Source organism: Vitis vinifera, chromosome 1 (assembly GCF_030704535.1).
Source record: "Vitis vinifera cultivar Pinot Noir 40024 chromosome 1, ASM3070453v1".
Taxonomy (NCBI): domain Eukaryota; kingdom Viridiplantae; phylum Streptophyta; class Magnoliopsida; order Vitales; family Vitaceae; genus Vitis; species Vitis vinifera.
Window position 1 is genome coordinate 2,298,597 of NC_081805.1, and position 13,016 is coordinate 2,311,612.

Here is a 13,016-nt window from a genome sequence, read left to right on the forward strand (position 1 = left end):
CTTTGTTTCTCATGGAAAAATGAACAAAGAGGAAATTCCGAAGAATATTTAAAATTATTTAAAATATATTTTTATAGCCAAACCAACGGACATGTCACGAGGAGGGTCTCAATAGTGAATTGTTGCCAAACATTTTTATTTGAAAATTGGAAATTGCTATGTGGCTTCCAATTCAAAGAGTAGGGTTAGTTTAGCGAGGTTAAATAAGGGGCGGGGTGATCGTTTCAGTTTCTTATTAGCATCATCGGCAGGTGCTTAAGAGAGCATTAGAGATGGCTGCTGGCAAGGCATTCCTCATCATTTGCTTCATATTATTCATTCTGCCTGAAGTGTTGGTTGTGTGTAATTGCAAAACGGACCCTGGAGTGGTTGAGCGTCCAATCTCAGTATGTTTGTTTATGCTAGCTATTCAATAGAAGATTACAAATATAAGCATATTAATTTTATGATATTAATTTATTATCCGGTGGCTCTGGCTTCTTATTTTGATTAGGGGGAAGTGCACCCAAGTCCGTCCAAGCGTGCTTCAGGATGCTCCGTCCCCACATCGAATGCCCAAGCGAAACCGCCATCTGTTTGCCGCCGAGCGCCTCCGCTACCTTCCTGATCAGTTTGGTTAATTTGGTATCCATATGGTCAATCACTCCTCAAATTTCTGTTCTGGTCGATATACATCCGGTGCTGTATGTCGTTGTGGTATTGTGATGTTTGAGTTTGAACATTAATGATAATAAATTAATTCTAGAGTGCCAGATCTTTGGTCTCTTATATTGGATAAGACCATTAAAAAGCCTTTTTGTTTTTATTTTATTTTGTTTTTTTCCGGTCATGATCAAGAACGTCACAAGCACATGTGGAAAGTAGCTCCAAAGGCACAGTTAATTTCATGTTAATATATTATATATGGTCATCTCACCACTGGCGGGTGTTGAGGGGTCATGAGATTTATTATCATTGAGATGTATTTTGTTACATATTATTTTTTAATTTTTGTTATATTAAAATTAGGACTTTTTCAAAATTATGTTTGGTGATCTATTTTTGCTTTTAATTCTAAATCATAATAATAAAATTTAAAATAAAATTACGAAAGATTTTCCAATTTTTAGGACTTTTTAAGCATTTCTATAATTATGAAATTACACTAACAGTGTATCCCGATACTTTATAAAATTTTTGAGTTCGCGTACAAAGTGTATGAGGTTTTTAGCCTTCAGCTAAACAAACCAACAAATTGATTATGAAACATGAGCAGTTGACTCTGACTTTTTTAATTCTCAGATACTCCACCTTTACCATTTAGTGTGACATATCATGATTGTTGAGTTTTAGAAAATATAACCTAGGAAAATAGCCCATATTTTTAATCCATTACTATAAATTGGTTTGGAGCATTAAGGCATTTCACCAAGCAAATCATGTATTTACGGTAGATCGTTGATATATTAATACTCTCAATTAAATAATGTTTTTTTGCTAGTCTCGACTTAGGGCCAAGATGTTAAACTAATGATTTGATAATTTATAAAATAATACATAATTTGTGTAGTGTATATATATATATATATATATATATATATTCAATTTAGAGAACGTGGGACATGGGACTAAGACACAATAAAAAATTTTAAAAACCAATTTTTAAGAACAAAATTTTATTTAAGAACTCAAATATGAGAAAAAATAGTATGTGTAGTAGTGAATCACGAGGAGCTCATAGGGCAAGAGAAAATGGGGTATAAAGAATTATACTTGTCATATATTAAACCAACTATTACATTCAAATTGTATGGACAGTAATTTAAAAATCTATATCCTAATGTATAAAAATGGTCTCATATCGAGAGGGATGATTGTCAATGTAGACAAACAATATGAAAAAGATAACCAAAGAGGGAAAGATAAACAATACAAAATTAATTAATGTGGTTCGACTTATTCAATCTCACATTCAAAGCAACAATTAAAGAACCAATTCCGTACTATAAAAGAAAAATGAAGAGGATACAATATTCAGACCTTATAGCACTCAACCCAAAAATCCTCTTATTACGACCTTTTTCTCCTTCCTGAGATACAAGCTACCTTTTACAAGTAAAATAGAGTGCAAAAATTACTAAGCCAATCATGTACTTTCACACACCAACATCAAAGAGGATAATTAATGACTCATACGACAAAATTCCATTTTCAAATGTTACTAACTCTAACATGGAGAAAACTCTTAGTTGATGACATGAGTTGGCTTACGTGCTAGGTTCTTTGTGCCAGATCACAGCAATCTATAACAAATCATGTATTTAATTATTTTTCTTGTCATAGATATCCTTTAATTAAGAATTATGCAGTGCTCCAGTCAGACTCCTTTTATCTCCCAAGTGGTCATCTCACCATCTAATGTGGTTTATCATCACGGTTGAGTTTAAAAAAAAAAACCCACATTTTAAACCCAATATTATAAAATTATACTTTGCTTAGATTACGTTTGGTTCTCGAAAAATACTAAGGAAAGAAAAAAAATGCAAAGAAAAATAATTTTTTTATGTTTGGTTGTCCTATAAAAAATATCAAAGAAAATCAAATATAATTAAAACTAATTAAAAACTTATGTATTTTTAAATTATTTAATATTTATATTGATGAGTTAAAATAAATAAAATGAGTTTGAAATAATAAAAAAAATAATTTATTAACTTTTAATCTATTTTTTTATTTTTCTTCACTTTTTTTTTTCTGTTTTTCCTTTGTATTTTCCTTCAAATTTTCTGGGAACCAAACATAACCTTAAGATGTTGAAAGTTAAACTCTTGGTTGATTTTTTTATACCATGAATCACAAACTTGTCTTAATTATATATTTAATTATTTTATATTTTACGGGCTCTTTTTAGAAAGTGTGATACAATTGAGAGTTTTTTTTAGAGTTTTATCAGTATATTCTTTTTTGGACTTTGATTAATAAATTATTGAATGATGGTGCATTTTATGAACGTAAATATCATATTGATCGTTAAATCATGTTAAAAAAAAATCTTTATTTTTAATTTGTGTGTGCGCGTGATTGTGAAGTAATGTTGCGCGACGTACACTCCTTGCAGTTGGCTCTCATCATATTCCACCAGAACCTCACTTAGCCAGTCATGATAGCATTAGTTACTATAAATTGGGATTGGAGGGCTAAGTGATTCGGCAAACGGAAGCGTTAGCAGAGATGATTCGCAAGGCTGTTGTTATCTTCCTGTTGATGGCAGTGCCGTTTCTGACATTGGAGGCTGTTGGAGAATCACCTACCTCGCTGGCAACGGATGAAGAATCATCTCCCCTTCAGGCAACACTTCCCCGCAGCTCTCGCGGAACGGTCTCTTATTCCTGTAGGTACGTACTTCATTTTCTCAAATTTCCAGTTATTTTGGGCGCAAGTCATCATTACTTTGATTGTCAACTGCTAGCCACCTTCTTTTTCGATAGCTTATTTTTATAGGGTAAGGTTGTATTGTGAAAGAATGAATCAATGCCTTAGGTGCATGGCAGACCAATTAATGTACCACAACCCAATTTTTCTTTCTTTCATTTCTTTCTCTCCCATTTTTTAATACTTTGGTTGCGATGGAATCATGGAATAGAACCTAATAATAGTTTCTGTCTCTCGGGGAAAGCAGCCCTACCATGTTCTCAAGGACAAACATACAGTAGTTGTGAAGCAGCCCACCTTCGATCATTGCAAAGGAGATTATAATCGTGGTTGTAATTAATTATTAATCACTTTGGTTAGAAAGATAAATGCCTTATAACTTGTACGAACCTTTTCCTTGTCCCCACCCTTTTATATATATAGTCCAATGATTTCCTTTTTTCTTTTATTTTTCAGTTGACAATCTAGGATGTTTTTTTTTTAATTAAAAACCACTTAATTTATTAAGTAAATGAATCTTCCACTTAAAGCAAGACATGGAAAGTGATTTTTATTTGGATTATACTTTTATATTCATTTTTTTTAATACTAAATCATTGTATTTTTTTAGAGAGAGATAAAAAGAATAAAAATAATTGTTATTTTATTAAATTGATATTAGGTTAACTCCATTGACTACAAGTCAAGCTTATCCTTTTGCATATTCTAAGAAATTGTCATCCTCCTTTAATTTGATTACTTTTCCCAAGCGTGTGGACCTTAAAAGACTTTAACAAATGAGTCCAAAAAAGCAACAAAGTTAAAGTAACTTTAATATTCATAACTTTTTTTTCCCTGGAAAATTGATCAATAAGAGAAAATCATTGGCACACCAAATTTGAATGAATACTATGTGATTAGATAATGAATACATTTGATAAGATTATATTAATACTATTTACTTGTCTAGGTATAGAGTTAACTTTTGATAGTTACAATATTCTACAATTATAATTAAGTACTAAAATTCTCCTTAATTTTAAATTTTAACAAAAAATTAATAATTTCCAATAAATATTTATTAAAAAAAGGTTAAAAGATGTGTTCAATAAAGAAAAAAAAAATAGTTATGAAAAATATAAATGTAAATGACACATGAAATCACATAATTTTTTTTAAAACTAGTAAAATAAATAGTATGAAGATTTTTTAAAATTATTAATTCTAAATAATATTTTATCACCAAACCAACCAAATATTAATTACGAGGAAGGTCTCAATAGTGAATTAATTGTTGTCAAATATTCTAGTTTGAAAACTGGAAATTGCTTCATGGCTTCCAATTCAAGGAGTGGGGTTAGTTTGCAGAGGTAGGCTCGAACGTTGCGATAAATATGGGCTGGGGTGGTATTCTCGTCTTCGTATTAGCATCAATAGTTGATTAAGAAAGCACAAGAGATGGCTGCTGGCAAGGTATTTCTCATCATTTGCGTCATATTATGCATTCTGCCTGAGGTGTTGGTTGTGTGTAATTGCCAAAGGTTCACCGGAATTTATCCCAGTCCAGACGTAAGTTTGTTTATGCTATTCAATAAAAGCCTAACCATATTAGCATATTAATTTTTTGATATTTATATTCCGGTGGTCTCTGGCTTCTTATTTTGATCAGCGCAAAGCGTACGGATCAGTGAACCCAAATCCTTCAAGCCCTGGTCCTGGATGCCTCCTCCGAGCCGATGGTCGATGCCGAGGGCCTCCGTAACATCCCTGATCAATTTGGTTCATTTGGTATCCATATGAAGCACTCCCTAAATTTCTGTTCCGATGTTATATATATATATATATATATATATATATATCATGGTCATCTCAATACTTGCAAGTGTTGGGAGGCAATGGAATTTATTATTATTATTATTATATAAGATGTGTTTTTTACTTTTTTTTTTGGTTTTACTAAGATTAGGACTTCACAAATTTTTAAGAACTATGTTTGGTGATCTATTTTTACTTTTAATTTTAAATCATAATAATAAATTTAAGAAAGATTGATTTTCTATTTTATAAATTTTTTAAAGCATTTTTATAATTAATTATGAAACTGCACTGCACTAACAGCATATCTCGTTGCTTTATAAAACTTTTGACTCTGCTTACAAAATGTATGAGATTTTTAGTCTTCAGCTAACCAAACCAACCATGAAATCCAAAACTGTACTAATATTAATTTGAAGATCCATATCCTAAGGTGATAAGAATCATCTTCTTATAAAAAAAAAATGATTGTGAATAATAAACAACATGAGAAAGAGAACTAAAAAGAGATGATTATGATTGATAAACAAATTTTTTATTTATTGAATAACGAATTTATCCATCATATATTTTAACCCTATTATGATTTAGGGTTTTATTTTAAAGAGAATAAATATGTGTCATGGTAATTAAGAGAAGTGAGAGAACTTTTCACCATTATAACTTTTCAACTTCATTCGAATAGTGGATTCTTGGGTGTTGGTGCATTGCATGGACATGAAGTTCACATTGATAGTCAAATCACGTTAAAAATCTCTTATATTTTCTTTATTTTTGATCATGTACGTGATTTGATTAACAATTGTCAAGGACAATTGTACTTTGTCATGTGTTTTTCATATATATATATATAAAACATATATTTCAGTCGTGAATAAAAATTTTCATCATCATCATCATCATCCAAGTGTTAGGCTTGAACCATTGAAACAACTAATTATCCTACCTTTGCCAACCTCAATTGAATTATCAAGTAAATCAAGACAATATCTCTTTGCAATTTTATAAGCTTCTCCTTTTGCTTATCCTAAGCAACCAACTCTTCTTCTTGTTGTGGGCAATGGAAGTTTTATTGCAAATAATTTTAGTTCAAAACCAAAATGATAAAACAATTCACACAATGATACACAAAATCTTAAAGTAATTTAATAAAACATGTCTACATCTTAAATGAAAGATAATCATTCCACCATACTAGAGATAATATTATAGAAAACATAAATAAATATATTTGTTAAGCTTTTAAAACATCTCATATTTCTTTTTGTATTTATACCTTGAATTATGAGTTTCTTGCTCCATCAAGTATCTCTCATTTTTTTTCACGTATCTATCAACCTCATATAATCATTATAAACCCATCACCATTTTATGACTGTTTTCTTTCTTGACCTAAATTATTTATGGAAATATTCTTAATGACATTTCTTATAATATAAAGAAATCTTATATTACAATAGTATATAAATATAAAAAATATTATATACAATATTCTTCATAAGAGGAATCTATATTAATTAGAAATTTGAAACACTTTTCAATATTTTTTTTTGCTTCTTAAATTCAAATCAAACATGTGCACCTTACGACACTTTTGAAAATAGGGAAAAACAAAAAAAGTTAACAAAACGATGATGTTCATAACTTTTTCTCATGAAAAACTAATCAATAAGAGAAAATTACTTATGATATTATTTATCAGTCTAAGAGTGGAGTTAATGATTTCTAATAAATAAATATTTTAAAAAAGTTAAAAGGTGTATTTAATAAGAAAGTAAAATTTATCTATATTTTTTTTATTAAAAAAATATAAATGTAAATGAAATATAAAGTATGTTTGATAACATAAATTTTTTCAAAACTAATTAGAGAAATAATAGGAAGAATTGTTTAAAATTATTCTACTTTTTTATCACCAAATTAACCCACATACGAGGGACTGACTAGTGAATTGTAGTCAAAGATTTCAGTTAGAAAGTTGAGAATTGCGTTGTGATTTCCAAATCAAAGGGTAGGTAGGGTTAGCTTAGCGAGGTGGAATCCAATGTTGGAACGGTGTGGGCACCAAGTACAGCTAAGACACTGAATAAATGAGGTCGGTAGGTGATTAAATCACATAGGTACCATTTGTTTTTATACTTTGACTATAGTGTTACATCTATATGGGTAGGTTTCATTTTAATATTGTAATGGTGTGGGCTCCAAACACGGCTAAGACACCGAAAAAAGCAAAGGTCAGGGCACGCCAGGGACGACCCAGTGAGGTGCTAGACGCACCGGTGCGTCTTACACACGGCAGTAGTTGACTCAGAATATGTCTCTGAGTCCTGATGTCGCTTCTCCTACATACACTTTGCTTTCTCTCTCCTCTTTCCCATTCCATCGCCGTTACTAACATCCTGACACAATGCATGTTGAATTCTTCAAATTATGAGACCATTTGGCAAAGTGTTACTTAGAGGTCTGGTTGCATTAATTTTTCCAAACCAATATTGGTGGCTTATATTCATATTTTTAATGATGTCACATAGGTGATTGCAAAGTCTATAATTTTTTTCAACACTATTTTTTATTTAAAAATTAAAACAAAAAAAAAATGATGCCACAAGAAAATTAAAAAATAAATAAATAATTGAGTACAAAGTTCCAAATATTCATTTCTACTTCATTAGCAAACCATCCCACGGTGAGAGCAGCACACACCATGTTCCTTCAGTCACACCACTATTAACTAAAATAGCAACCAAGGACAAACTAATGATCCATCCAACTTTTGAAACCAATCAATAAGCATTGCAACATTCCATCTTACATTTTAATTTTTATCTCTTGATCTAGTCAAAATATTCATTTTTTTAATTTTATTTTGTGGATCTAATTATTTTTTGTATAATTTTTTCCAAGTTTTCTACAGTTTTGGAATTATTAAAAAAAAAAAAAAAAAAACCCCTAAGTGGATATCTCGGCCCAAACCGACATGGCCTAACAGGGCCTCGTGCCTATGCTGCTGGATCAGGTGTTCGGGCTGCTAGGCACGATTTGACATAGCCCAGTTTTAAAATTGGCCAGGCGTAGCCCGACCCGTGGCTAGTTTGGACCTTTGACATCTGTGCCATGCCGGCCCAGCTTGATCCACTCTCCACCTGTAGTTGTAAATATATTTTGAATATTAAGATGGAAAAACGTATATTTGATGCTTCCTTTTTTTTTAATTTTAATATTTATTGTTTAATGAATTAATTTGATTTTGAATTAAATTATTGACTTAAAATTTATTATTTGATTTTATTTCTTAAGTAATAAATTTATTTGATAAAATTAACTTAAAATTTATTCTAAATCATTAAATTAATATATCCATCCTTCTTAATTTTAACTAATAATCATTCTCATTGATTTTAACTTATATTTATTTTCATTAATTTATAAAATATCTATATGTAAAATATCATAGATACATAAAATAGCTATAAAATATTTATTATAAAAAAATGAGTAATGAATATAAAATTATAATTCTAAAATATATTATCTATGAGCAAATGAGTAAAAAGGAAATTAAAATTAAAAATAAATTAATTATTTTGATTTAATATTTAAAATTTAAAATAAATTTAAATTATAATATTAATATATTTTATCAAACATATTAATTCAATGACTTAAATTAAATTATTAGTTATATTATTTACAAAACATTTTTATTTTAAAAACAAAGTTTTTTTGACATTCATAAATGGGTTTTTGGATATATATATATATACACTAAGCTCGAGGAATGACTTATTGATTTATTTATTTACAGAAATATTTACTTATTTTTAGATAATCATTGCTGGAAAAAAAGACAAGGGTCCCTATTTCCCTTCGAAAAATTTGGGTGTTATTCTTGCTTCTTGGCATTTAAAAACATGATCATGGTTTATGATTCAGTTGTGTTATGGCAGAGAATGAGAGCGGAAATGGTAGAAGCAAAATGGGGGTAAGGGGCAGCCACTCCAACCCGGCCCACCCAGCCACTGGCCAGTCATCTCCCTCAGAGGCAACCCCACCACTACATCTCCTAGGGCTTTTCTTCCGCTTTGCCATCACTAATTTCTCCTAAGCCTGTTAAAATAGACCGTTTGGCACATGTTTGATTTGTTATAATTTATATATTAGGATATTTAATTAGAAGGGATCAAATAAATCTTAAATCCACAAACTACTCTCACTTTTAAAAACCAGCAAAAATGATTTTTAAGAATGAGAATTATTTTTCTTAGAGTGGAAATTACGATGGAAAAGATATTTCAAACTCACTGTTTGATATTTTAAAAATAAAATATACATTTGACATTTTTTTTTTTTAAAAAAAGATCTCTAATGTTGATCATCTTTAAACTTAGTTCACACTGAATATTAATTTATTTAGTATTCTATCTATACATTTGCTTTAAGATTTTAAATTTTTTACTCAATTTTTTTTTATCACAAAATGATTAATTTATGAAGAAAAAGGAATCGGAGAAAAATGTAAGAAATAGAATATAAGTTAGAGGAAGAGTTAGTTTCATGATTATATCACATCTCCCTAATAGAATTATTAAACTTTGAAGGGATATGGATAAAATTGGGTTAAGTTACTTAAACTCTAAATTTTATCTTATCTTATTATCAATAAAACAAAAGAAAACATGAATATGATTTCTATAAAAGAAATTAGTATGAGAAGATGAAGAAGAATTAAATAGACTAATAACTAGTTTGGAATGAAATAAAGATTAATTTAAAAATGTTTTAGTGTCTTGATGAGAAGGTTTTTGGATATAGGATATCGGTTGAAGAGTGTTTGTAATGAAACTGAATATGTAGCACTACGATAAAAATTATTTTGATGGCCTTTATGTTGATGTTGCAATTGAAGAGCATATTAATATTTGACCAAAACTTACAAAAAAAAAAAAAATCTTTGTAACTTTTGAAAAATAACAAAAATCTTTGATATAATTAAACTTATTAATATCTTAACCTTACTCAATAATCCATCAATCATCTATATTATTTGATGTAAAATTTATAATCAGTAAATTCTCAATCCATCATGATTATATTAATTTAGTTAATTTAATTTATCAATTATATCTCAATTAAATCAAATTTTTAAAAAGAATTAAATTCCCTAAATAATAATTTAAATTCTCATGTTTAATAAATTTGAATCGCTTTTACCTAAATTAAATATTATTAGTGATATGATACCTACCAACATCAAATGGTAAGGTCATTCTATTATAGTTATATTATTTGGGATGGTTCAAGGAAATATCAATCATTTCAATTGTTATAAAACTATTTATTATATCCTTTAGTGGATTTCACCTAACTCTTTTATGTGTGCTATAAGCATATTAGAATTTTAGAGTTGATTTCAATATCTTAACCTTACCTAATCATCCATGAATTTCAATTGTTATAAAACTATTTATTATATCCTTTAGTGGATTTCACCTAACTCTTTTATGTGTGCTAGCTATTATAAGCATATTAGAATTTTAGAGTTGATTTCAATATCTTAATCTTACCTAATCATCCATGAATAATCTATATCATTTGATCGTATATAATCATTAAATTCTCAATCCTTTGTAATTATATTAATTTAGTTCATTTACTTTGTCAATTATATCTCAATTAAATCATTTAAAAAATAAAATAAAATCCCTAAATAATAATTTAAATTCTTATGTTTAATAAATTTGAATCTCTTTAACCTAAATTGAATATTATCAATGATATGATAGCTACAAACATCAAAAGGGTCACCTATTATAATTAGAAATATTTGGTTAAAAGAGATGAAATAATCCCAAATTATAAATTTAACTTTTCCCATGATTTTTTTTTGAAGTAATATATATTTTTACATAAATGTCTTTTATCATTTCATATATTTATATGTAGGTTTTCAAACAAATAGTTATTTTTACAAGAAAATAATAAGGACATTTTTATCAAAATAAGATATAAAAAAAATGATAGAGGGTTAAATTTCCAAAATTTGGGTTTCCACCTGCCCTATTAATCAAATAACCCTTATAATTATAATATTTAGGATGGTTGGAGGAAATATCAATCATTTCAATTGTTATAAAACTATTTTTTAACCTTTAGTGAATTTCCACCTAACTCTTTTGTGAGTGCTATAAACATATTAGAATTTTAGAGTTGATTTTATTTACACGCATAGTATAAATACATTAAATCATTAATATTAATTTCAAATTTTGTTAGATAGAGCTTTATAGATGTATTTTATATATAAAATTTATTATTTAGAAAATTGTTAAATGCACTTACCTAAAATTTTTCTAAAAAATAAATTTTATGAATTGAGTAAATTTTATTAAAGTGCTAATTAATAGAATTTGAGGATTAAACATATTTATCAATGTTTTGAGAACCAAACCGATCATTAAACTAGAAAAGTTATCGGTTCATAGTTCACTAGTTAGACTGATGATCGAATCGTATTTAAATCGATGACATCATAAATATATAATTCATAAATTATTAAAATTTAAAATAATTATAAAAATAAAAATAATAATTTATATATTATTTAAAATTTATTTTTAAATCATAAACTTATTTTAAAATCAGAAATTTATTTAAAATTATAATGTTTTTATTCATTTAAATTAAAATCATAAGTTTTAATAAAAGAAGGGCGGCCAAAGGGGGGCGCGGAGAAGCCACCAGCTCCGTGGGTGTGCTTTGGTTCTACTACTTGTAGTGTGGATCATGATCTCTCATGTCTCCACACAAATGGGTCCTGCATCCAATATGCTATGTGCTGAGCTAGAGAAAAGGCAAGAAAAGGACATTGTTGTACGCAGTAATGTTGTTATAAACAAAATGTACATAGAATAATCGTTACATAAGACAATTTAGAAACAAAATGTTGTTATACATGTATTCTCTGGTGAATGAAAGTATGCATCCAGTCAAAACTTGCTCTATAGCAAGTCTTTTTGCATCATTGGGCACGCTTGTTTGACTAGTTTTATTGATTGTGTGTGGAGAGTGGAGTGCACCACTGACACCACTTGACGCGGTGAGATTAAAACACGCCAAAAATTTTGGTGCGCGGACCATAGCACTCAGTATCGCAACTGCCCAGAAAATTCATCCATTGTGAGAAGGAAAACTCAGAATTTCATGTATATATAGACACACAAAGGGAAGCAATTAATCAAGCTTAAATGCAAACAACTCCCTCCACGCTCTTGCTCTGAAAATTAATAATGTCTGAGAAGACGTGTCTGCTTCTTTCCATCCTCTTGATCTCAGTCGTCTTTTTCTTCACATTACCAACTGCTGGAAGAGTACTGCAGGCCGATGCACCTGCGCAAGAGGGTATGTACTATTTATACTCCAGTATCATGATTTGTAAGATTCAGAATCTCTTTACATGTGTGTATATGGGGAAACTACCCACCCAGAGGTTAGCCTGCTGGTCCTGAAATGGCTTAAAGCATTTTTGATATGATCATGAATTATGATTCAGTTCCGTTATGGCAGATAATTATGAGAGTACTCAGAGTGGGAATGGTCGAAGCAAAATAGGAGTATGGGGCAGCAAGTCCAACCCAACAAAGTCAGCCACTGGCCCGTCATCTCCCTCTCAGGCAACTCCCACAGGTACATCTTCTAGGGGTACTATTCCGAGCAAGTCGCCATCACTTCATTTCTCCTTATTAAGCCTGTTAACATAGACAGTTGGCCACATGATTTGAACAAATTTTATAAATTAGTTTTATCTTTATTAA

The 13,016-nt window shown here is 29.2% G+C and overlaps 1 protein-coding gene and 1 long non-coding RNA gene across 2 annotated transcripts; both read left to right on the top strand.

Moving 5' to 3' along the window:
• The first annotated feature begins 4,730 nt into the window (after positions 1–4,730).
• On the top strand, positions 4,731–5,436 carry LOC132253645 (uncharacterized). Its single transcript, XR_009465532.1, has 2 exons — positions 4,731–4,959; positions 5,060–5,436. It is a non-coding gene; the product is annotated as an uncharacterized LOC132253645 (long non-coding RNA).
• Positions 5,437–12,445: 7,009 nt separating this feature from the next.
• LOC104879344 (uncharacterized) lies at positions 12,446–13,016 on the top strand. Its single transcript, XM_010651956.3, has 2 exons — positions 12,446–12,603; positions 12,769–13,016. Exons 1-2 carry the CDS (start codon positions 12,492–12,494, stop codon positions 12,960–12,962), a joined length of 306 nt encoding a protein of 101 aa, XP_010650258.2. The 5' UTR covers positions 12,446–12,491; the 3' UTR covers positions 12,963–13,016.